Source organism: Bufo gargarizans, chromosome 11, assembly GCF_014858855.1.
Source record: "Bufo gargarizans isolate SCDJY-AF-19 chromosome 11, ASM1485885v1, whole genome shotgun sequence".
Taxonomy (NCBI): Eukaryota; Metazoa; Chordata; class Amphibia; order Anura; family Bufonidae; genus Bufo; species Bufo gargarizans.
The window spans coordinates 10,509,122-10,533,679 of NC_058090.1; the positions used below are offsets into that span (position 1 = coordinate 10,509,122).

Genomic DNA, 24,558 nt, shown 5'->3' on the forward strand with positions numbered 1-24,558 from the left:
AGTGCCAAACCCCCCATGTGCCAGTATCAAGTGCCAAACCCCCCATGTGCCAGTATCAAGTGCCAAACCCCCCTTCATTTGCTAGTATGAAGTGCCAACCCCCTCTATTTGCCAGTAAGTGCCAAGTTGCCAACCCCCCCCCCCCCTATTTGCCAGTAAGAAGTGCCAACCCCTTCTCTCTCATTTGCCAGTAAGAAGTGCCTCCTCGTGTCCCAGTAAAGTCCGGTATTTAAAAAAATAAAATAAACCCTTATACTTACCTCCTTAGCAGTGATGCGATGCCGGCCTCTTCTGGCCTGTGTCCCGCGCTGTGCGGCTCAGGCGGCGCAATGACATCTTCGCACCGCCTGCACCTGTCTGATAGGCTGTGGGCCTTGTGCCGGCAGCCTATCAGAGGAAGGGGAAGGGAGACGCCCCCCTGCCCGGCCGCAGCACAGACATCCTGAGGACGGCGATACAGATCCCTATGGCGATAAGCGCTTCCACAATGGAAGCGTTCATCTCCCTGTCACCTGCCGCCACCGCGGGCCCACACCTGAGTCTGAGTGGCACTACTGCAGGGGCCAGGGGCCCACAGGCGGCCGGGGCGACCCCTGTATGTACGCCTCTGTGTGTAAGCTGATTTTAATGTAGTATTGTCCCTTTATAAAGCCATTGTAGGGCAGAATGATGTTATATGGCAGAGATGCCCAACCTGTGGCCCTCCAGCTGTTACAAAACTACAACTCTCAGCATCCCTGGACAGCCTACAGCCATTAGGGTATGCTGGGAGTTGTAGTTTTGCAACAGCTGGAAGTCCGCGGGTTGAGCATCCCTGTTATATGGCTTTGAAGATATCTGATGGCCAGCAGGCAATATATATGTGCACTTACAAAGTTCTATACACTTTCTCAGTAGCCTGACTGCAGAGGGGGGAAAAAACACAGAAGCCCCTCCCACATTGGGGGAAGCTAGAGTACTTCATTTAGGTGTAAATCATCATTTGGGGGCATAAATGAGAACTGTGGCATGTATTGCTTTCTTTATACAACGCCCCTGATTATATCTCTATCTAATAGGAGTTTAGATGGATTGCCCCTTTAATTTTTCAAGCGGAGGCTTTGCCAGTCAATATGGCCGCCGCGGCTTCGGAAGCCCCGCCCCTTCCATGGACACGTACAGCTCCGCTCTTTCCTCTTCCCCTGACGCTAGATTGGACTAAACCAAACGATGACGATGGGGGGGGGTACCGAGTCTTGAATACTGTATAGCCTCGCAGAAGACTTGGTTTATAGGATAATATTAAGCTGATATGAACATAAGAATACAAATCCAGTTCCTGGGTGCAGTGTCCGCGGTTCTAGACGGTGAATGGTACGACCCCCCTACTTACTGGGCAGATGGTAGCGTCCTGCCGGTGACTGAGGGCTGCGGGATGCGGCTGGCTTGTGGTTTCATGACCGGGGATGGCGGAGAGCGGCGATTACATGGCGGGCACGGTGAGGCAGGTGAGTCAGGGACCAGCTTTTGACCACGTTCACCTCTGACTCAGTCTGACAGGCCTATACTATGCTATGGAGGGGGAGCCAGCTCCCTGAAAGTGGTGCCCCCCATAGTAACCAGTGACTGCTGCCCCCACAGTAACCAGTGACTGGTGCCCCCACAGTAACCAGTGACTGCTGCACCCCTGCACCTGCATGAGGAGGTTGCAAAAATATAAGCACCCCATATAGTAACAGGTTGCACTGGTAGTTTGGCACTGTGCGTTATATCTGGGCTGTAGTGCACACGTATGACCGTGATACCGCTATACGTGTGCGCCATTTTAGCAAAATCACTAATTTTAGTCTCAAAAACAGTGCAAAAAATGTCTGATAGGCTGTTACCTAGCCGCAGGTGAACGTATGCACTGAAACGGACATACCTGCCATCCACCTGCTGTTAAGGCTCCGTTCACACCAGCGGCAGATTTACGTTTATTACCACGCAGTGACCGCTCTGCTGCGTACGTTTCTGGATGGAAGTCAATGTATCTACAGACCCCCGCGGACTCGTCGGCTTTCTGTTTTGGGTCTCTGGGTGTTTGACAGCAGGAATGGCGCGGAAACTGCAATATACTTACTGTAAAATTATTTCCTGATGGTTTGTTACAATGTGTCAGTGCAGTCTGGACTCGCAGATGATTGCCTAGTCTGGATACAATGGTAACAAAGCCTCAGCTGCATATTAGAAGACCGGTTTATCTGCCGCTGGGTGTAAATGAATGTTCACATTCACTGACAGACAGCAGAGATCTTATAAATGGTGGGGAGATAAAATAATAATTTTTATATATATATTTTTTGCAATGATTACATAACTGATCATCCAGAATATCTGATAATCTGGCACCCGTAGGGTCACAGGAACGCACGGAGTGGATTTTGTCAGACGTGCAGTGGTGTCTTGTGATCTGGTTGCTGATGTAGCTTTCGGCTGGAGGGGTAACACACCCCCTCCCCTCCGCTAGTCTTGTGTAACGGCTTCCTATGTAGTAGAGTTGGTGTTGTTTCCTGGGCGGCTTAGTCTCAGCTGTTCAACCCCTAAAACACAAATGTAGATTTAAGGAATCGAGGCCTAATCCTAGAATAATGAACTTTTTGAACTTCTCCCATACTTCGTGCTTCAATTTCTGACTCTTTTCAAAATCCCTGCTTGCTGTTTACAAACAGAGGGTGAAAAAACTTGAGCTGGCCAACAGGGCGGTGGAGTCGATGAAAATGTACGGATTTAAATATAACTGTGGAGATATTTAGAAACTTTAATCACAAATTTATTTTATGTTTTATAAACAGTTATCGGTGATAAGCAGGATGTTTTAGTGGTGATAGATAATCAGTTCTCCCCTCTTCTGTCCTTATACTATAATCAGTGATAAGCAGGATGTTCTAGTGGTGATGGGACAGGAGAGGGGAGAACTGATTATCTATCACCACTAGAACACCCTGCTTATCACTGATTATAGTATAAGGACAGGAGAGGGGAGAACTGATTATCACCACTAGAACACCTTGCACTGATTTATAGTATAAGGACAGGAGAGGTGAGAACTGATTATCTATCACCACTAGAACACCCTGCTTATCACTGATTATAGTATAAGGACAGGAGAGGTGAGAACTGATTATCTTATACTATAATCAGTGCAAGGTGTTCTAGTGGTGATAGATAATCAGTTCTCCCCTCTCCTGTCATACTATAATCAGTGATAAGCAGGGTGTTCTAGTGGTGATAGATAATCAGTTCTCACCTCTCCTGTCCTATCACTACTAGAACATCCTGCTTATCACTGATTATAGTATAAGGACAGGAGAGGGGAGAACTGATTATCTATCACCACTAGAACACCTTGCACTGATTATAGTATAAGATAATCAGTTCTCCCCTCTCCTGTCCGAATACTATAATCAGTAATAAGCAGGGTGTTCTAGTGGTGATAGATAATCAGTTCTCACCTCTCCTGTCCTTATACTATAATCAGTGATAAGCAGGGTGTTCTAGTGGTGATAGATAATCAGTTCTCACCTCTCCTTTCCTTATACTATAATCAGCGATAAGCAGGGTGTTCTAGTGGTGATAGATAATCAGTTCTCACCTCTCCTGTCCTTATACTAGGTATCTTCATGATGCCTCAAGGCCGTTAGTTAGAATGCCTGAACCTGTGCGATACATGCTCAAAATTGCTAGACAGGATTACAGCATTAGGCCTATAGTTCACACTTTAGTGGTTTGATCAGTGATTTCCATCAGTGATTGTGAGCTTAAACCAGAAGTGGAGCCTCCTCGGAGATATAGTGGAAAGACCTGCACCTGTTCTGTGTTTTTGACCGTCACCATAGCTCACAATCACTGATCAAACCACTGAAGTGTGAACTAAGCTTTAAAGGTGTTATCTGAGAATAAGTGACTTTTCACCGGTGCCCACAGCCTGCCTCTGCCATGGAAAGAATGGTGCCTACCTACTCCTCGCTGCTCATGTGTCATGTCCATCTTCCAGTCTGTCACTTGTTTGATTAGCCCCCAGCACGTGCATGATCGCCTGCTCTGCTGCCGCCAATGCCTGGCTTCAGTAGTGATGTGTCTCTAGGGGACATCAGTCACGATCCTGCCGCAGAGATGTCGGAGGTTTGGGCCGACTCTGCCGCCCTGGTATACTGATACGTTATAGCAAACCAAAAGCAGGAGTAGGTCAAGAGGGGTTTTCCGCCTCTCCACATTAACAGGGAATTTCCCATTCACTGACAGTAAGCAGAGATCTTGGAACTGAGTAGGAAGTTTGTGAAAGAGAAAATTCTATGAACCTGCTTGGCGCCATGTGGCATACATTTACTGCATAATGGCATAAAGGGAGTGCAGAGCGGGCTCTTGAGCCGAACCTGTGCCGCAGGTGGTGGCTGTATAATACATCTGACATCCACCAGCAGTGACCGGCATCAGAGTCCTCTCCAGTGTTCTCCACCAGTCATTTCATCCTGGCCTCCGATCAGCACCTGTGCAAAATCTAGGGGGTGCCGATTAGTTCCTTGGACCTGTACCAGGGCTTAAAGGGGTTGTGCCAAGTATGGAAGTTCTACCCTGTACTAGAGGATTACTAACTGATCAGTGAGGGACCGCTGAGACCCCGACTGATCCCTGGAACAAGGGTCCCGTTCCCCTGACCTGATGGTGCGGGAGGTCGTGCATACTTCCTACCGCTGCATGTATTATCTGTGGGATTGCGGGATATAGCAGAGCCCTGTCATTTTGTTTACATCCAGATCAGTGAAGACCCCATACTTCTCGCAGCTGAGGGTTTGTTACAGCTGTAGTTTTTCTCTGCACAGCTGACGCCTATTGATTCTGTTTCCTCGTAGGTTGCCTCGCTGTTACCGGAGGACCTCCAGCCCGGCGCAGATTTTTATGGCTGTTCCTGGGATGTTGTGATTTTCACCTGCACTCTTCGGATTTCTCTCCGTCTTGATGTTTATGTGCAGAACCATGCGATGCGTAAGTGCGATGTGTGCCGCCTTATACTATTGCCTGCAGGATTGGGGTCAATTGGCCGATAGTCTGGCCATGAAATTAAAGGGGCAGTGCTGCCAGTACATATTGATGACCTATCCTCATCAGTATGTGATCGGAGGGGTCAGACTCCTGGCACACCCTACCGATCAGCTGTTTTATAGTGAATTGGTTTCTTACAGTTTCTTCCCTCTTTTTCAGATTAAAAGCAGATTTTATGCCGGTAAGTGTCTGCAGTGGTGATCCCTGGTTTGTGTTTTATAATGTGACGCGGCCCAAGTAGTTGGTATAACAGAAAAAAAATAATCATACTTGCCCTTTAACCCCTAGCGCTCTGGTGGTCACTGCAGCAGTGATGTCACTTTGCATCATTCATGTGACCGCAGCAGCCAATCACTGGCCGCCTCAGCGGTTTAGGTCTTTTTCCGCTCTTCTAGTTTAATGTGATGCCCTCTTAGGGTTTAAAGAGGTTTCCCATCTGGACGTTTATGGCATCTACACAGGATGTGCCATAAATGTCTGGTGCGGTCCCAGCTCTGGAACCTTCTCTAACCGTGAGAACGGGACCCTATTTCACACCGCCGGAGTGGAGGTGTGCGCACGTGTGTGGTTCTCTCCATTCACTTCTGTGGGACCTCCGAAAATGGCTGAGCACACTTACTCATGGAAGTGAATGGAGAGAACTGCACATGTGTGCACGCCTCCCAGTTTCCGGATATGCCATAAATTTCCAGGTGGGACGACAACTTTAAGCTGGCCATATGCATTAGAAGAGTGTTAACTGAACTTACCAATTTTTGCAGCATTGGGTTAATATGTATGGGGGGTGTCTCAACTCCCCACTACTGTCAGAGGGGGTGCGTAGGGCGCGCAGAAGGGGGAGGGGGTTCTGTAGGGTGCACAGATGGGGAGGGGTCTGTAGGGTGCACCGAGAGGGGAGGGGTCTGTAGGGTGCACCGAGAGGGGAGGGGTCTGTAGGGTGCACCGAGAGGGGAGGGGTCTGTAGGGTGCACCGAGAGGGGAGGGGTCTGTAGGGTGCACCGAGAGGGGAGGGGACTGTAGGGTGCACCGAGAGGGGAGGGGTCTGTAGGGTGGGGAATGGAGGGGTCCACGCATGCATATGGAATATGTGTGTATTCAGTTTGGCTGATCAGGCCTGCGTCTTCAATAGAGTAGGGAAATAAGTGGCTGCTAATCCTACAGGAAATCAAGAATCTGCCCAACAGGGAAGACCACAGGATACCACCATACAATATACTTAGAGAGATGTGTACAGCTATTACCCCCTCCGGTGCCTCGCTGGTTCACTGCAGTAACTTCAATCACTCGATATTTCTCATCCACAGGTCGGGAATGTAAACTTGGTAATCAGATTACTGAAGTTCTGAGCAGTAAGAGGGAAGTCCTGGAAAAACTCAGCATCGTACAGAAGCAGGTACAGGGGTGACCATGGGGGGTACCTCGCTCATCGCTCATGTCAGGGTTTAAATATACTGGGGCTCAGATCCTCCACTTCTAATGCGGAATAATTCTAGATATAAATAATAACCTCCCAGCAGGAGGTGCGTTATGCTGCTGGTAACTTGAAGCTTTGTTCTTCTCCTTCCGTAGTATGAAGACGTACAGCAGAAGTTACAGGAATCGGGTCACCAGAAGTTAGTGACCGAGATCTCCGAACAGAAGGTATATACAGAAGAGGACGTCCATGAATTACAAGGAAACTGGTGTTAAAGGGCCAGTAACATTAAAGTCAACATTTTATAATAGTGCTGGAGCGTTATAAGAGGGGCGGCTGATATCAGTCACATATGATGTAATGTCTCTGGGGGTTATCAGTGCTGGAGCGTTATAAGAGGAGCGGCTGATATCAGTCACATATGATGTAATGTCTCTGGAGGTTATATCAGTGCTGGAGCGTTATAAGAGGAGCGGCTGATATCAGTCACATATGATGTAATGTCTCTGGAGGTTATATCAGTGCTGGAGCGTTATAAGAGGAGCGGCTGATATCTGTCACATATGATGTAATGTCTCTGGATGTTATATCAGTGCTGGAGCGTTATAAGAGGGGCGGCTGGTATTGGTGACCCTTTTCTTTCCGTTGGGCTGAGGGATTTTGGCATAGGCTGTAGGACTGTTCTTGCTTAGGCTCCTCTGGGACATTTTAGGTCACCTGGAGGAGAGGACATGCAGACACCTCCCTGGTAATGACATTGACTTGTCCCATTCCTCCATATTTCAGGCTGTACAGGAATCTCTGCAGGCTTCAAACAAGGAACTGGAAGAAAACCTTGCCAAGCTGGAGCGGGACCTGGAGGAGGAGAGAGCGCGGGGATCAGAGGTGGACCATGCGGTAATAGATCTGCGGTGAAGCCTATAGGATTGCTGTAAATGTCGCTACGATCGTTTTTCCTCTCTGTTCTTACATTTGTAATTTTCAGCTTGCAGAGTTAAATGAGAAAATCAAAGCTCTGGAGGAAGATATCAAGAAGGAAACATCACAGAAAGAAGAGGTAAGTCACAGCGGAGAGATGGTGTCCTGACCTGGAGTGCACCCCTGCACTTGTGGTCATAGATGATGCACTGCCTTATTTAACCCCTTTCTGCAACACTCTGTGCATTTACAACCCTGGCAAGTGGTACTTAAAGGGGTCGTCTCACTTCAGCAAATGGCATTTATCATATAGAAAGTTACTACAAGGCACTTACTAATGTATTGTGATTGTCCATGTTGCTTCCTTTTTCTGTCTGGATTCATTTTTCCATCACGTTATACACTGCTTGTTTCCAGGGGTTACAACCACCCTGAGGTCCAGCAGCGGTGATCGTTCTGCGTACTATAGGAAAAAGCGCCGGCCTCTCTAGGTGGCCGAGATCGTGGGAGCGCGCATGCACAGCACTTCCCGTCTCAGCCACCTCGTGTCTGCCCTGCAGGGGTGGTCTAACCCCTGGAAGCGAGCAGTGTATAATGTGATGGAAAAATTAAGCCAGCCAGCAATGGAAGCAATATGGACAATTACAATACATTAGTAAGTGCCTTGTATTAACTTAATCTACATGATAAATACCACTTCCTGAGATGAGACGACCCCTTTAATGCACAGCGCTATAAATGTACAGCACAGCGAAGGCACATGCATCCTTGGCAGCAGGTGCCAGCTGTAGCAGACGGTATGGAAGCTGGTGCTGGCTATTTCACCCCTTAGATGCCATGTATGTCTATGTACATATCTAGAGGTATTCTTATGCCTCCATGTTCTGCCATTCCTCTGTTACTTCTATTAGAAGTTTATGAATGAATTTTCAGCAGCTTGCAGTAAAGGTACAGATGGGTGTTACCAGTCAGGGGTGTGTCCCTGCACAGTCTGACACTAGCAGCACTGATTGAACAGGTTACTGGTAACACTCGTTACTGCAGACTGCTTTCAATTTATTTGTAAACTTCTAGCAGGAATAATAAAGGAATAGCACAACCCAGTCATAAGAATAGATGCTCCGGAATGGTTATTCCATGGGGAATGCAAGTGGTTACTAAAACAGACCTGTCAGGAGAGGTGACAGGTTCTCTTTAAAATGTCACTACAATCCCTTTTACTGCTATTTTGATAGAAGAAGGAAAAAAAAATCATATTTATAAAATGTGGAGATGAAAAGTCTGCTTTTTCATGTGCCCTTTAAGAGGTTAAAGGGATAGTTCATTTGGAGCGGCTGATTGTAGGGGGGGGGGGGGTGTAACAGCAGTGCGTCCTCTACTCTGCAGTCACAGGAGCTCGTCTTATTCTGCAGACTCGCACAACCCAGAAGGTGTTTGAAATTAATAAAGGCCGTTTGGAGTCATCGCTTCAAGATGCAACAGAGGAGAAATCTCTGCTGGAGGAAAGCATTAAACAGGTACGACGACCTTAAAGCTCTGGACAACATTTTAAAATTTTATGTCATCTAAATATGAAAATGAGTAAATTTCAACATACATTGTATGATTTGATATTAGCAAAATAAAACCTTTTGTTGTACTCCAGAGCTGCACTCACTATTCTGCTGGTGTAGTCACTGTGTACATACATTAGGCCTCTTTCACACTTGCGTTGTCCGGATCCGGCGTGTATTCCACTTGCCGGAATTACACGCCGGATCCGGAAAAATGCAAGTGTACTGAAAGCATTTTGAAGACTGATTCGTCTTCAAAATGCTTTCAGTGTTACTATGGCAGCCAGGACGCTATTAAAGTCCTGGTTGCCATAGTAGGAGCGGGGGAGCGGTAAACTCGCAGTCCGCGCGGCTCCCGGGGCGCTCCAGAATGACGTCAGAGCGGCCCATGCGCATGGATGACGTGCCATGCGATCACGTCATCCATGCGCGTGGGGCGGCCTGACGTCACTCTGGAGCGCCCCGGGAGCCGCACGGACGGTAAGTATGCTGCTCCCCGCTACACTTTACCATGGCTGCCAGGACTTTAGCGTCCTGGCAGCCATGGTAATCATTCAGAAAAAGCTAAACGTCGGATCCGGCAATGCGCCGAAACGACGTTTAGCTTAAGGCCGGATTCGGATCAATGCCTTTCAATGGGCATTCATTCCGGATCCGGCCTTGCGGCAAGTCTTCAGGATTTTTGGCCGGAGCAAAAAGCGCAGCATGCTGCGGTATTTTCTCCAGGCCAAAAAACGTTCTGTTCCGGAACTGAAGACATCCTGATGCATCCTGAACGGATTTCACTCCATTCAGAATGCATTAGGATAATCCTGATCAGGATTCTTCCGGCATAGAGCCCCGACGACGGAACTCTAGTGCCGGAAGACAAGAACGCAGGTGTGAAAGAGCCCTTACATTACTTATCCTGTACTGATCCTGAGTTACATCCTGTACTATACTCCAGAGCAGCACTCACTATTCTGCTGGAATAATACAGGATGAAATCCAATGTATTCTGTGGAGAGACGAAGATCAGATTGACCTCTGAAGTGCATTAATGGACATTTGCTTTGCAGCTTTCAAAGGAAGCGGAGGGCTGGGAAGAAAGGTTTAGTGAACTGTCGGAGAACTCCAGACTCCTCAGCTCCTCCGTATTAGTGATGCAAGAAGATCTGAGCAGCAAACAGAGCCAGATCAAGGTGAGCAGTGGTAAAGACGGGGCGATGTGTTATCACCTGCCCCCCACCCAAAACGTCACCTATAGCGGGTGTAGGCAACCTGCGGCACTTCAGCTGTTGTGAAACAACTCCCAACATACGTACTTGCTCTGCTCTTTTCAGAACTCCCATAGAAATGAAAGGAGCATGCTGGGAATTGTAGTTTCACAGCAGCTGGAGTGCCGAAGGTTGCTGACCCCGGACCTATAGGGATTCATTACATCCTAGCTTGACCTGTTTCTGGAAATGATGGGTGGCAACCAGTATGACCTTCACTGCTGCCCTCACACCCAGCTTTCCCAGGCTCCTGAATAACACATCTCCCTAATAATAGAAGTGCATTTCTCTTCCTAATGTAGGTGCCGTTCAGGTTTCTTGGGAGCTGTGGTTTTGGCCACGTTGGTTGTCACTCAGTTTTCCCATCATCAGACTAGTAGATACCCGGTTAGACTAAGGCGTTGACCGGCAGAGCCGCCTCCTATCAGGAGTCCAGGAAAGCTGGATGATGACTATACGATCGTCGCCCTGATGATTTATGATTTTATTTTATTTTTTCCCCCAGTCGCTAATTGAAAATTTGCTGTCCCTGAAAGACTGGAGCTCGGAGCTGGACGAAGTCCATGACGAGGACGACAACGCCATTCTGTCCAGCATCAAATGGGATTTCGAGAACGGCGAGCCCCTGGGTAAGGAGCGGCAGGTCAATGGCCGCCATCTCTTCCTCCTCTATGAGAATTCAGTTTTTTTTACAGATTTCTCTTAATTTTAGGGGATCCCCAGAAACAAAGGATTAAGAAGCTGATCTATGCCGCCATGGTAAGTGTCCTCCGTAGGAGCAGGCAGACCCCTAACATGACACAAGGGTTTGGGTTACACTGTTCAGTGGGGAACCTGCAGTTGATTCGTTACAGTGTATCATCAGGTTGCTGCTATAAAGCATTGTAAAACCGGGATACAGAGCAAAAACATGATGGATGAACCGGCCCTGAATTAAAGGGCATCTGTCAGCAGATTTGTACCTATGACACCGGCTGACCTGTTACATGTGCGCTTGGCAGCTGGAGGCATCTGTGTTGGTCCCATGTTCCTATGTGCCCGCATTGCTGAGAAATTGTTTGAATATATGCAAATGAGCCTCTAGGAGCAATGGGGGCGTTGCCAGTTACACCTAGGCGGCTCTGCTCTCTCTGCAATTGCTGCGCCCTCTGCACTTTGATAGGGCCAAGTGATGACATTTTCACTGCTTGGCCCTAACTATCAATATGCAGAGGACGCAAGCAGTTGCAGAGACCGGAGCCTCTAGGTGTAATGGTAACGCCCCCATTGCTCCCAGAGCCTCATTTGCATATATTAAAACTTCATTTTTCTCAGCAATGCGGACACATATGAACATGGGACCAACACAGATGCCTCCAGCTGCCAAGTGCACATGTAACAGGTCAGCCAGTGTCACAGGTACAAAACTGCTGACAGATGCCCTTTATGTTGTGACTTGTAAACTGAGGAAGAGAACCTTTCCTGATGTAACATGTGCCTAGTGAACCTAGATGGCGATAGTGTGTTTTAACCCCTTAATCGCTTGCGTCAGAACTGTGCTGGCTGCAGGCAGACAGAAGTCCTTCATGGTGCTGTGTGAAGAGTAGCAGACAATTTTGGAAGTCTGGATCAGAACCGTCCTGCTTTTTAATATACGTTGTAAGACTAAGTTCACACCGAGTATTTTGGGACCGACTCTGTGCCAAAACCGCTTATGCAGAACCTCCTCATTGCTTTCAGTGGGGAATCTGCATGTTAATCCATATGGCGCTTTATTTATTTTTTCTGCATCCGGTTTTACATTGTGGAAAAGATGTGTTCTGTCCGTTCTTGACGTGGAATTCACGTCCAGCATTCCAAATGGCCAAGTATGACCATCCTTGCAGAAACCAAAACGCGTCACGGGGAAAAGAGGCATGGAAAAAGCCTGATGCAGGTTACGGATCAGGTTTTTTTTCCTTGCCCAAAATGGTGTGAAACTGCCCTTAGAAATTTAGGAGACGTGCGTTTATCTCTTCAGCTGTGGTTTGCCTATTCATCACCATCTCTGTTGTAGCTGAACGCATCTCTGAAAAGCGTGGAGTCCGAGAAGAAGCATCTGTGTGAGAATCTGTCTGATGAAATGAAGGCGAAAGAGCAGCTGGCAGGTGGAGTGACCCTTTATATACTGCAGGGCAATAACTGGTTTACTGGGGACCCTGCCTGCGGCCCTAGAGCGTTGGGCACCATTCATACAGATCTCTTCCCCGTTGTTTGTATGTGCAGAGTGTATCACCAATCTCCAGAACACCAGCCAGTCGCTGTCAGCAGGAGAAGGGCCAGCTGGAGGAAGAGGTGGAGAAACTGAATCAGAAGATGAGCGTCATGATGGAGGTGTACCAGGAGAATGAGCAGAAGCTGCACAGGTGAAGGATATTACACTGTAGAATAATATATACAACATCCTATTACTTAGGTGCTGATCCTCCTAGTCATGCGCAGTAAGGGCTCATGCACACGAACGTATTTTTCTTCCGTTTCGTTTTTTTTTTTTTTTTTTTTACAGGTCCATATACGGAACCATTCATTTCAATAGAAATGGAAAAAAAAACCGGAAATGACCGTGTGCATTCCATATCCACATGTCCATTTCGTAAAAAAAATAATAGAACATGTCCTATTCTTGTTTGTTTTGTGGACAAGGACAGGCATTGTTACAATGGATCCGCAAGAAAAAACGGATGCAACACGGACATCAAACGGGTGTCATCATTTATTTTTTATTTTTTTGGGGACCGCAAAATACATACGGTCGTGTGACTGAGGCTTAAGTCTGCAAGAATGAACAGGTGCTCGCTCTGGGTGCGGTCTGTGCAAGCTGTCTCCTTCTGGGCCAGAAGAACCTGCAAGGTTGGCGGCACATTGACCTCCCTTTGCCACCAGTGTCGGATAGATGCGGGTCCCACCTCTCCAAAATGGATTCCGCAAAGTGAAGGAAAGGCACCATGCTCTCCATTAAATTCTATGGGAGGTCCAAAAATGGCTGCGCTCAGTGGCGACTGCACGGCCACCTCTCCATTCACTGCTATGGGGCTGCCAGAAATCGCTGAGCCAGCTCTTGACTATTTTCAGAACTCCCCATAGCTGTGCTTGCATGGTGCGCTCTCCCTCTCTTTGGGGGGGGGGGGGGGGCGTTCTGGAGATAGGAGTGTTTCCCCATCACTGGGACCCGCTCCTATCTGACATTGGTAGCATATGCTAGCGCAGGGATCAGCATCTAGCTTCTGTGAAACTACAACTCCCAGCATGCACACTTTTCTGTTCTATGCTAGTCTTGTAACTCCCATAGAAGTGAAAGGAGTATTCTGGGAGTTGTAGTTTCAGAACATCTGGAGTGCCGGAGGTTGCTGATCCTTGTCCTAGCGAGATTGGAAGGACCCCTTCAAGGAGAACCTTTCTGTGCTCCAGTATTTGGATCCAAACAGGAGCCGGGGCTCAAATTCTAGGTTTGGTTCCTCCAAAAGGGGGAGCTAGGGGTGTAGAGGGTGAGGAACCTAATTGCTACACCCCCTACGACCTCCAGGAAGGAAACCCATAATTGCTCCACACCCTGAGAAATCCAAACATGCAAAGTGACCACAGAGGGCCATAAAATATAAATGGTGCACTAAACTATAAGTGGGTGCACTCGAATGAAAGAAGACGTGTAAGTGTACCCTATTAATGCCCATTTGCACCACCATTTTAGACTCGCAACTACGTCAGCCATTACGTCTATCGGTGTACGCTCAGGTCTCGAGGTCCTTGTGTGTGATTTACCTGCTCCACCTGAAACCTCTGATAACAAGCCAATTGGCAAAGTAAACTCCCTAGTGCCGCCTATGGTTGGCTTTCCTAAGAATCTGTTTCTGATCGTGCAGCAAAAACTGCATACGTGATTTCAGCCATATTCAGACATGTCTCCCACGTAGCTCCTGCACTCGTGTTACTGCTGTTCCCTCTGCTTCCTCTTTTTGGAGGGTAGTCCTCTTTGTAGTCCAGTCAGAAACACTCTTACTTCTAGGGTTTACTGTAGATACATTTTTAATTTTCCAGGAAACTTACTGTACAGGAAAAGGAGCGGATTCAGAAAGAGGCAAATCTGTCTAAAGCAGATAAGAAGATGAACATGGCGACCAGCGAACTCGTCACTGTCAAGTAAGATCAGTCCTACAGTTGGTCTCTGCACGCTCTGCCGGTTCTAATTACTCAGAAGTCTTGTATCTTCTAGGACAAGAGTCTCTGAACTGGAAGAGGAAATGGAGAAGACTGTCTCCTCCTATCAAAACCAGGTCAGTGTTCTCTTGTCATATATTGGGAAAGTGTCCATCCTAGTGCAGTCACCGCACGTACATTACTTATCCTGTACTGATCCTGAGTTACATCCTGTATTATACTCCAGAGCTGCACTCTCTATTCTGCTGGTGCAGTCACTGTTACATACATTACTTATCCTGTACTGATCCTGTATTATACTCCAGAGCTGCACTCACTATTCTGCTGGTGCAGTCACTGTGTACATACATTACTTATCCTGTACTGATCCTGAGTTACATCCTGTATTATACTCCAGAGCTGCACTCACTATTCTGCTGGTGCAGTCACTGTGTACATACATTACTTATCCTGTACTGATCCTGAGTTACATCCTGTATTATACTCCAGAGCTGCACTCACTATTCTGCTGGTGCAGTCACTGTGTACATACATTACTTATCCTGTACTGATCCTGAATTACATCTTGTATTATACTCCAGAGCTGCACTCACTATTCTACTGGTGGAGTCACTGTGTACATACATTACATTACTTATCCTGTACTGATCCTGAATTACATCTTGTATTATGCTCTAGAACTTGCCAATCTGCAGGCTTTGGTGCTAAAATCTCCCAGCATTCCCTGCTTTAGTGTCTGTATAGAGCCTGCTCTGGTAATTTTGGACCATCTGATAGGAAAAGTTAATGCCCCCTTGCATCATAGGAGCTACAGTACAGTGTGTATCAGATGGACAAACTTCCTATTTCTATTAACAACCAGCAGTACTGTGAATGCTGCTGTGGAGTACAATGGAGGCTAGCAATCTCATGTCATTCAAAGTCATGTCCACTGCTTCTGGAGGGTAATATAATTAGTCATAGTCCATCCGAGCCTTTTCAGTAAGATATTGTTACCTCTTTATCTTCTCAGGTTACATCATACGAAAAGAAGTCTCATGACAACTGGGTAAGTAGTCGCCGACCACTGCATGGGATGCACCGTCTCAGTAAGGCTGTGTCTCTGATGGCTTTCTCATTCAGTCTCCTGTGATGTGTGCTTTTTCACCCGTAGCTCACTGCGAGGGCGGCAGAGAGATACCTGAGTGATGTGAAAAAGGAAACCGGGCACTTGAGACAGAAGTGAGTGCAAGCAGTGAATGTCCAAATTTGCTTTAATTGCTCTGTAGCAATTCTGAATCATTGCTTTCTCCACACACACCCAGAGCTGCAATTAGAATGATGCTGGTCACCCTGGGAATCGGGCTGTAGTTTAGCTCCACCACAATGATCTGCAGACCAGCAGAATGATGAATACTGCTCTGGATGTGGATAGAGAATAGAACAGCACATCAAATTCCGAGCAGAATCGTGACCCTTCTTCATAATCTGCTGATAGGTTAACAGAGGCCGAATATAAACTGGAACTTCTGGAGAAAGATCCCTTTGCCCTGGACGTGATACAAGCAATTGGTAGAGGTAATGCCACCGCTTATCCTGTCTCGTTGTGTGTGTGTGTGTGTGGTTGGCAGGGTTTGACCTGCGGGACACCGGCCAATTCCAAGAATCTGGGTTACTCCGCTTGTATAGAGTGGTGGTCACACAAGTCTGCTCCGCTCTGTGAGTACAGACATGCATGACCCCCGCCCCAGTCAGACTGGGGAATACAGGATCCCCCATCCTTGTGATTGGCAAGGACCTCAGCGGTCAGACCCCTCACTAAGCAGATCCTTTGTGTTGCCCATAACTTTTGTGAGGTCTCACTCTTTACGGGGTGAACTTTTTGGGCTGCATTATTATTATTTTTTTTTTTAGGGGGATACACAGCATTTCTGGTATTGTGTAACTTCGAGAAGGGGTCTTCCAGGAGTGTGATATCATCAATATCTGATAGGTGGGGGGCTGACGCTTGCCAGTGGTCAGCTGTTTGAAGGGGCCTTCTCGCAGGTTAACGAGCACGGCGCCTTACATTGTATAGTGGCTGCACTTGGTATTGCAGCTCTGTTCTATTCACTTGAAGAAGACGTCACTGGCCTCAGAAGAAGCTGCGGCCTCTTCCAACAGCTGATCGGGGAGCATGGCATCGGACCCCCACAGATCTGATATTGATAACAGGCCATCAATATCTTACTGCCAGAAATCCCCTTTTAAGTGGGCACTATGTGGCAGTATTTACACACCGTATGGTGGTATTTTATATGTGGAGCTTTTCAAATTGCATGGAAACAGTCTTCAAATGATCAGCACTTGCTTTACTGCTCTGCGTCTTATCTTCCATAATTCCTGCCCTAAACATGTCTCGTTTCTATCTTTTTTTCTCCTGGTAGCTTATGCAGATGCTTTTATTAACCATCAAGGTATATTTAACCCTTTTGAGTCTCTCGTCTTGTTGCATGCTGTAAAGTCCTGTGCTTTGTGACATAGTCCTCCTGCTTCAGCTCACGTGTCTACATCATCTCCGTTCTTGGGCAAAAGTATGTGCACCCCTACCCCATTTCTCAACATCCCTGCCAAATTGAGACCTTTGCTGTGACCCATTCTGCTGCTGGTCCTGTATGGAGATTGTGGACAACCCCTTTATCCGAGCTCACGGCCCTGCAGTTATAAAACAAAACATGGCTTCTCACCTCCAGAGTGGCAGCACCCGTCTGTGGGTGGCGTTTGGTGTTTTGGCCACATTGAAGTGAAGAGATTTGAGCTGCAATACCGCACGTAACCTGTTGACAGGTGCGGCCGTAATGGCTACATTTACTTATTTAAAATGTAACAGGGGACACATACTTTTGGCTGTGATCTGCATATTTTTGCTCGTTCTGTGCGCTCCACTTGTGCTCATCTATATTTTGCCTTATGGTATTTGTAGAGAACTCGCCGTTTGGGATTTCTCCAATCAATCGTCTCCCTGAAAGTCGCGCTTTCCTCTCGCCCCCCACTCTTTTGGAGGGTCCGTTGAGGCTATCCCCGATGCTCCCTGCAGCAGACAGAGGTACGACAGCACTACAGCTTCAATTGGGGCAAACGGACAATTTAAAGAGGTTAATAAAAGATTAAACTTGTGTAACAGACCCGTGGTGGGGTTCATTCCTCCATGGCCGCCTCCAGAAGTCCTTGATCTCTGGGAATCAACATCCTGTTGACGGGGGGGGGGGGGGGGGGGGGTCCACGTTACGTAGCGGCCAATCGCTGGCTGCTGCAGTCACTTGTCACCCATGCGGTATGTCACTGTCTCACATGCCACATGGGTGATGGGTCAAATTTACAGAAATTAAAGTCTGGTTTGGATTTATGGCAAATACATCTCAGATTTTGCCAGAGTGTGTTTTTGGCCTCATGATCATATACCCTTAGAGGAAACGTTTGGATGCCTGTCTCCCATGGTGCACTGCGGCAAGATCAGGCGTGACCCAACCACTGTAGGAAAAGCTGCTCTGGAGCACAAACTGCAGCATAATGTCTTTATATGAGAAGTGAATCTAGATCTAATGATGACTGTGTGCATTCATGACAGGTGTGAGAGCACCAGGATATTATCCAGGATACCCTGGGCCTAGAGAACGAGGAGAAATAAACGCAGACAGAAGAGCGGACCACCAGCGGACCTCATCAGATGCTGGCTCTTTATCACCACCCTGGGACAGGGAACAGAGAAACAACATGCCTCCACCAGGTAACAGCTGCCCCAAAATCTATACCCGCAGATAACACTAAACAGTACAGCGGTGACACTGCAGACACCCCCTTTCGGGCAGACCCCCAACGGGAATCGCCTTACGTGCGCCCCGGTTCTGACTACTTTACTCTCTACTTTTTTTTACACCTCTCAGCACGCTATTACTGCTACAGGTTGTGATTTGTTCCCTGGGAATTGTAGTTCCACAGGTTAGACACCTCTGACATAGGGGCACTTGGTCAAGACAGCCATAGAGTCTTCTCCTTCGCCACATGATCGGCACAATATGGCAGTCAGGATGGGGGTGTAGTAGCTGCCCCTGGGGGATCAATGTAGTATCCCTTCAAGAAAAATTCCACTTTTGCTGTTCTGACCTGCAACAACATTGCACTTACATAATGTCTGTATATAGTGGTTTGTTACATTGTATCTATACGCATTTCCTCAGGTTTGCCCTACCCTGAGCCCCTGTTTCCACCCAGACGGGCAGAGAGGTTTTATCATTACCCACCACCTTCGGGGAGGTTCTCCGGACCTGCAGAACTTACAAGGAATCAAGGCAAACCCTTCATGGACTCACAAGGTAAAGTTATGACCAATGCAGATTAGAAAAATACAGAAGACCTGGCCGGGGGCGGCACCTACAATATCCTATGTCATGCGCACCCCCTAAAATCAGAGGTACCACAGACTGGTAGTCTGGAATTATCTGCTTCTGTTAAAAGAATTGTGTTTAGCTGTATCTGTTTCTGGGAAAGCTGTGTTATAATAATGGCTACGCTAAATGTCGCCCATCTTTCCTAGAGTTCTGAATGGCCACTCTCCCTGCACTGCTGCAGCTTTGCCATGCAGTGAAATCTGGGTGACTGCCCTCATACGGCCATTTTTACTGGTTCTACTAAAGTTTGTGTAGTTTCATCTGTTTCAAGGAAAGCTGGGTTACAGTATGGCTACTGCTCTAGCTCCTACACGGGTTGCCGCCCAGCTTTCTTGGAGTGCTGCATAGTAAGTCTGTGTGACGTTATACCTATAGGACTTTCTATTTAGGGGTGTGGGAAAGCTTAGTGACTATCCTGGCGGTGGCCATTTTGATTATCACCCAACTTTCCCAGAATCTGATATAACCAAGAAAACAGCGGCCTGAGGTGAAATGTTTGTGTTGCATCCACAGAGGGCCGATCTTCTCCAGAGTATAAGGGAAGGACAAATACAAGTAGAAATGGGGAGGAAGAAGCCAATGTAAGTATTGGGATGTGTACTATTGCTACCGGTTATCTGCCCTTTCAGGCTGGGATGGTGTGAATGTGGTAAACGACAGGAACCTCCCCACCTTAGGCTTCGTTCACATCACCGTTCAGCCTTTCCGTTCTCCTGCTCCGTTTAGGGGCAGGAGAACGGAAAGGACGGATAAGCACATAACTGATGTCAAACGGAGCCCTTAGGACCCCATAGACTATAATGGGGTCCGTTATGTTTCCGCCCAGAAGATGATTTTTTAAGCGGAGACAAAAGTCCTGCATGCACAACTTTTGTCTCCGCTTAAAAATAATCTGAGCAGAAACATAACGGACCCCATTATAGTCTATGGGGTCCTCAGGCTCCGTTTGGCGTCAGTTATGTGCTTATCCATCCTTTCCATTCTCCAGCCCCTAAACGGAGCAGGAGAACGGAAAGGCTGAACGGTGATGTGAACGAAGCCTTAACCCCTTAGTGACCAAGCCTGTTTGGGCCTTTATGACCAAGCGTTTTTCTTCCTTTTTTCATCGTCGCGTTCCAAGAGCTATAACTTTTTTATTTTTTCGTATATATAGCTTTATGAGGGCTTGTTTTTTACGGGACAAGTTGTAGTTTTTAATGGAACCATTTTGGGTACACATAACTTTCTGATTAACTTTTATTAACTCTTTCTGGGAGGGAGATGGGGGAAAATAGCAATACTGCCACTGCGTTTTTACATTATAAATTTTACGGCGTTCATTTTTCGGTACAAATAACATAATATCTTTATTCTCTGGGTCAGTACGATTACAGTGATACTAAATACTTATAATTTTTTTAACGTTTTACTACTTTTTTTTCCAATAAAACCCCTTTTATTAACCAAAAAAATGATTTTGCATTGCCACTTCACAAGACCCCTAACTTTTTTTTTTCTTTTTCTATGGAGTTGTGTGAGGGCTTGATTTTTGAGGGACAACTTGTATTTTTCATTGGTATCATTTTGGAGTAAATGGCGCTTTTTGATCGCTTGTTATTACGTTTTTTTTCGGTGGAAACTAAGAATAAATTAGAAATTCTTTCTTTTTTTATTTTTATTTTTTACGGCGTTCACCATAGGGGATAATTTATGTAATATTTATGTAGTCCGGGTCGTTACGGACGCGGCAATACCAAACATATGGGGGATATTTTCTTTTTGCAATTTTTTTCATTGAAAAGCGTATTTTCAATGAAAAAAAAGCATATTTTTTTATTTTATGGAATTTTTTTATTTAATAAATGTGTATTTATTTATTTATTTTTTTACTACTTAAAAGTCCCACAAGGGGACTATAATATACAGTATTTTGATTGCTTTTAAAATGTAATGCATTATCTCTATAAGGCATTACATTTCAATAGCATTTCAATAGGGATGCTATTCAAAACTTGACCAGCAGGTGGCGCCAGAGAGGCACGGCCTGCTGGAAATAACTGAAGACAGGCTCGGGGCCCTGATCGGAAGTGAGGTAAGCTTCCGAACACATCAGCACCCCGCGATCTTATTTTCGGGGTGCTGATGGGAGACAGAGGGAGTCCGCTCCCTCTGTCACCACTTTACATGCAGCGGGCGCCATTGCGCCCGGCATGTAAAGGGTTAAACAGCCCGGATCGGCACTCCTGCCGGTCCGGGCTGTGAGAGCCGGGTCCGTGCTCCCCGCTGCACGGGGGAGCCGTGCAGCGCTTAGACCGGGCCGCCGTAAAAACGCGGCAGCCCAGCCTAAGGCCCCTTAGTGACCGCCGTAAAAACACGTATGGGTGGTCACTAAGGGGTTAATGGTCACAGCTTTGTCAATCCTTCAGTTATGAGAGACATTTGTGCTTTTATACCATGAGGGATACCGACCCTCTAACTACAGTCTAACTGGAGAACGCTTCTCTTCTGCAGAACATATCTGCTGCACCCAGTCAGGATAATGAAGCAATGGATGGACCCTCTGGAGAGTTTTCCATGCACCCCCCTCCACCCATGAGGGTTCCCCTGTTACCCAGAGACCCCAGGGCACAATATTTCCGAAGACCTCTTATGCCTCCTCCTCCAATGGAGATGTACGGACCACCAGGCTATCCAGGAATGCCACCGCCCCTCATGCAAAGTAAGTCACATCTGCCATTGTGTGACACTGGTGTTGTCACCTATCAACAGTCCCATCCTAGTCAGAGGTATGTGTCTCCATGGTAACAGACTACAAACAAACGCTGTGTAGTCTGATCCGATAGTCCTGCCCATCTGTCCTACTTTCTACTAAAACACATTTGGTAGGTTGGGGAAAAATAAGGTATAAATAGGAGTATGATGGCGGCACAAGCAGGTGAGTCACGACTGTGGAGTTTGTATTCTTAATGAATTAAGAGAAAGGTAATGAATAAAGAATGCAACTCCACATCTGTCGTCCTGACTCGCCTGCTTGTGCCGCTGCAAAATGGCTCCCAAGTGCCCAGCTGTTTCTTGTGCCCAAAGCAAACCAGAAAATGGGGGCATATCGCTAGGATACGCCCTCATTGTATGATAGGTGCAGGTCCCACTGTCGGGACCCTCACTGAGAACAGAGCCCTGAAAGCTGTGGAGGATTTATGCGCAGCCGCCCCCCATTCATTCCTATGAGGCTGTTGAAAATAGCACCGCTCCGTTCTCAGTGTAGGTGCGGGCCCCAGAGTTAGGTGCAGGTCCCATCAGACAATGGGGGCATAGCCTAGCCTAGCGAATAAGGTGGTCATTTATTAAGACTGGCGTTTTAGACCCCATGCACTGGATCTGCCCAAATTATGAAGAGGCACAAGCCCTTGCATAACTTTGGCGCATCCATCGCCGGTCTAAATGTAAGACAGCTTCCTTGCTGGCTTAAATTTAAACCATTTTCTACACCTAAAACAGGTGTAGAAAATGATGACCTGGCGTGAATGGGCAAAAGTCACAGATTACGGCGCAAATAGCCTTTGTGCTGCAATCTGTGACAGATCTATGCCAGTACCCCAAAGTACACACGGGTATGTTTTGTAATGCGTTTGCAATCTCCTGTGGGGCAATGCTGTTGGTTATATAGGTGAAAATGACGTGACAGATTCCCTTTACCGCTTAAAGGGCTTCTGTCACCCCCCATTAGCCGACATTAGCCATTTGCTAATGTCAGCTGAGGGCAATCATACATGTTCTCCCTTTGTCTGTGACTTATTTCTTGTAAAAATCATACTTTTATCATATGCAAATTTCTTCACTACCAGCAAGTCGGGCGTGTACTTGCTGGTAGCTGCTGCTTCTAGACACGCCCCATCTTCTCTTGATAGACAGGGCCAGCGAACACTCTCCTCCTCCCACCGGCCCTGTCTGCTGCTGAATTCCCACGCCTGCGCCATAACGTTTCTCGATCGGCGCAGGCGTACTGAGTGAAGGACGCGCACTTGCCAGCTCCTTCCTCAGTGCGCCTGCGCCGATTACATTACACCCGGAAGAGAAGACTGCCGGCATCAGCGATAATCGGCAGTCTTCTCTTCCGGTTGTAGTGTGATGTAATCCGCGCAGGCACCCTGAGGAAGGAGCTGGCAAGCGTGCGTCCTTCACTCAGTACGCCTGCACCGATCGAGGAACGTTGCAGCGCGGGAATTCAGCAGCAGACTGGGCCAGCGGGGGGAGGAGAGCGCTCGCTGGCCCTGTCTATCAAGAGGAGATGGGGCGTGTCTAGAAGCGGCAGCTACCAGCAAGTACACGCCCAACTTGCTGGTATTGAAGAAATTTGCATATGATAAAAGTATGATTTTTACAAGAAATAAGCCACAGACAAAGGGAGGACATGTCTGATTGCACCACTCAGCTGACATTAGCAAATAGCTAATGAACATTGCACAATGGGGGGGGGGTGGTGGTGGTGTGTGTGACAGAAGCCCCTTTTAACACAATGATGTAGAGGCACAGCATTTCTGTGTGGGAAATGCATGGAGCAGGCTCATGCGCTGAGCTCGCTCTAAACACGTCGGGTGCCGGCTGTATGACACAGCAGCCTCCTGGTCGCATTGTTTTACGTTTGGATAGGTTTTCAGCCTAGAAGAATGTTTCCATTCACTGACAGCAAACTGCTTTGCCATACAACGATTGACCTGCATTAAAAGCATTTTTCTTCTGTCACTGCAGTGAGAAGCCCTGTGCACCCGCTCCAGCAACATCACTACCCTCCTCCTCCTTTCCCGATGCACGGCGAGGCGTATTTCTCTCAACAACCTATAAGACCCCCAACAAGGAACGATCCTGCCTCGGACTCTGCTCCTCCCCCCACCAGCAGCCTCCCACCCCAAGACAAGTTACCAGAGCCGACAACTTGATGCAGGAGATGAAAAAGAGACTTTACGGCTGCAAATCCAGAAATATTTATAGTTTTGGTTCAAATTAAGGATATTTTAGGACCTAGATTTCTAAGGAAATGCAATAAGCTCCCTGCGGCGAATAATTGCTTTGTGTACGGGGGCTGCATGCTTTCTGGCGCTCTGGATAAGATTTCATTTTAGAAGTGAAGATCTTCTTTTTCATTAAAGGAGCGGACCTTTGTCTTAAGAGGTTGATTTTTTTTGTAAAGTCCAGTCTTTTGTATATATGAGGACACTATAGATGCCTCTTAAAGGGAACCTGTCACCGGGATTTTGTGTATAGAGCTGAGGATATGGGTTGCTAGATGGCCGCTAGCACATCCGCAATATCCAGTCCCCATAGCTCTGTGTGCTTTTGTGTAAAAAAAACCTATTTGATACATATGCAAATTAACATAAGAGTCATATCTTACTTGTGTGACCAGAGAAGAGTCATATTTTCAAGCTCTGACTCATCTCGGGTTAATTTGCATATGTATCAAATCAGTTTTTTTTTACACAATAAAAGCACACAGAGCTATGGGGACTGGGTATTGCGGATGTTCTAGCGGCCATCTAGCAACCCATGTCCTCAGTTCTATACACAAAATCCTGGTGACAGGTTCCCTTTAAGCCTGAGCCTACTTGTGTATCTATACACTCGAGGTCCTTTTAATCGGACATGCAACATTACAAGTGTTTGACAATCAGTGGGTTCATGGTGGTTATAGGAAGTCATAACTGTGGCTATAACAAATGTTTAATAGGTGTGGGTCCCACACGTGTCTCTAGTACGGGCTGGATTACCGTGAAGGGAGAGCATATGCATGCTTGACTGGC

At 47.1% G+C, this 24,558-nt stretch overlaps 1 protein-coding gene across 1 annotated transcript in view; it reads left to right on the top strand.

The window, feature by feature from the left end:
- LOC122921942 (melanoma inhibitory activity protein 2-like) overlaps nt 1–23,926 on the top strand; it is a 45,104-nt gene extending 21,178 nt beyond the window's left edge. Inside the window, 26 exon segments of the mRNA XM_044272278.1 lie at nt 4,872–4,949; nt 4,951–5,004; nt 5,221–5,242; nt 6,366–6,454; nt 6,631–6,702; nt 7,262–7,372; nt 7,461–7,532; nt 8,806–8,910; nt 10,005–10,127; nt 10,708–10,831; nt 10,915–10,961; nt 12,238–12,328; nt 12,447–12,490; nt 12,492–12,586; nt 14,256–14,357; nt 14,431–14,491; nt 15,388–15,423; nt 15,529–15,596; nt 15,853–15,932; nt 16,781–16,810; nt 17,317–17,439; nt 17,962–18,120; nt 18,572–18,706; nt 19,295–19,362; nt 21,272–21,479; nt 23,510–23,926. Coding sequence (XP_044128213.1) covers nt 4,872–4,949; nt 4,951–5,004; nt 5,221–5,242; nt 6,366–6,454; nt 6,631–6,702; nt 7,262–7,372; nt 7,461–7,532; nt 8,806–8,910; nt 10,005–10,127; nt 10,708–10,831; nt 10,915–10,961; nt 12,238–12,328; nt 12,447–12,490; nt 12,492–12,586; nt 14,256–14,357; nt 14,431–14,491; nt 15,388–15,423; nt 15,529–15,596; nt 15,853–15,932; nt 16,781–16,810; nt 17,317–17,439; nt 17,962–18,120; nt 18,572–18,706; nt 19,295–19,362; nt 21,272–21,479; nt 23,510–23,697 — 2,385 coding nt within the window. The 3' untranslated portion in view covers nt 23,698–23,926.
- The last annotated feature ends 632 nt before the right edge of the window (nt 23,927–24,558 follow it).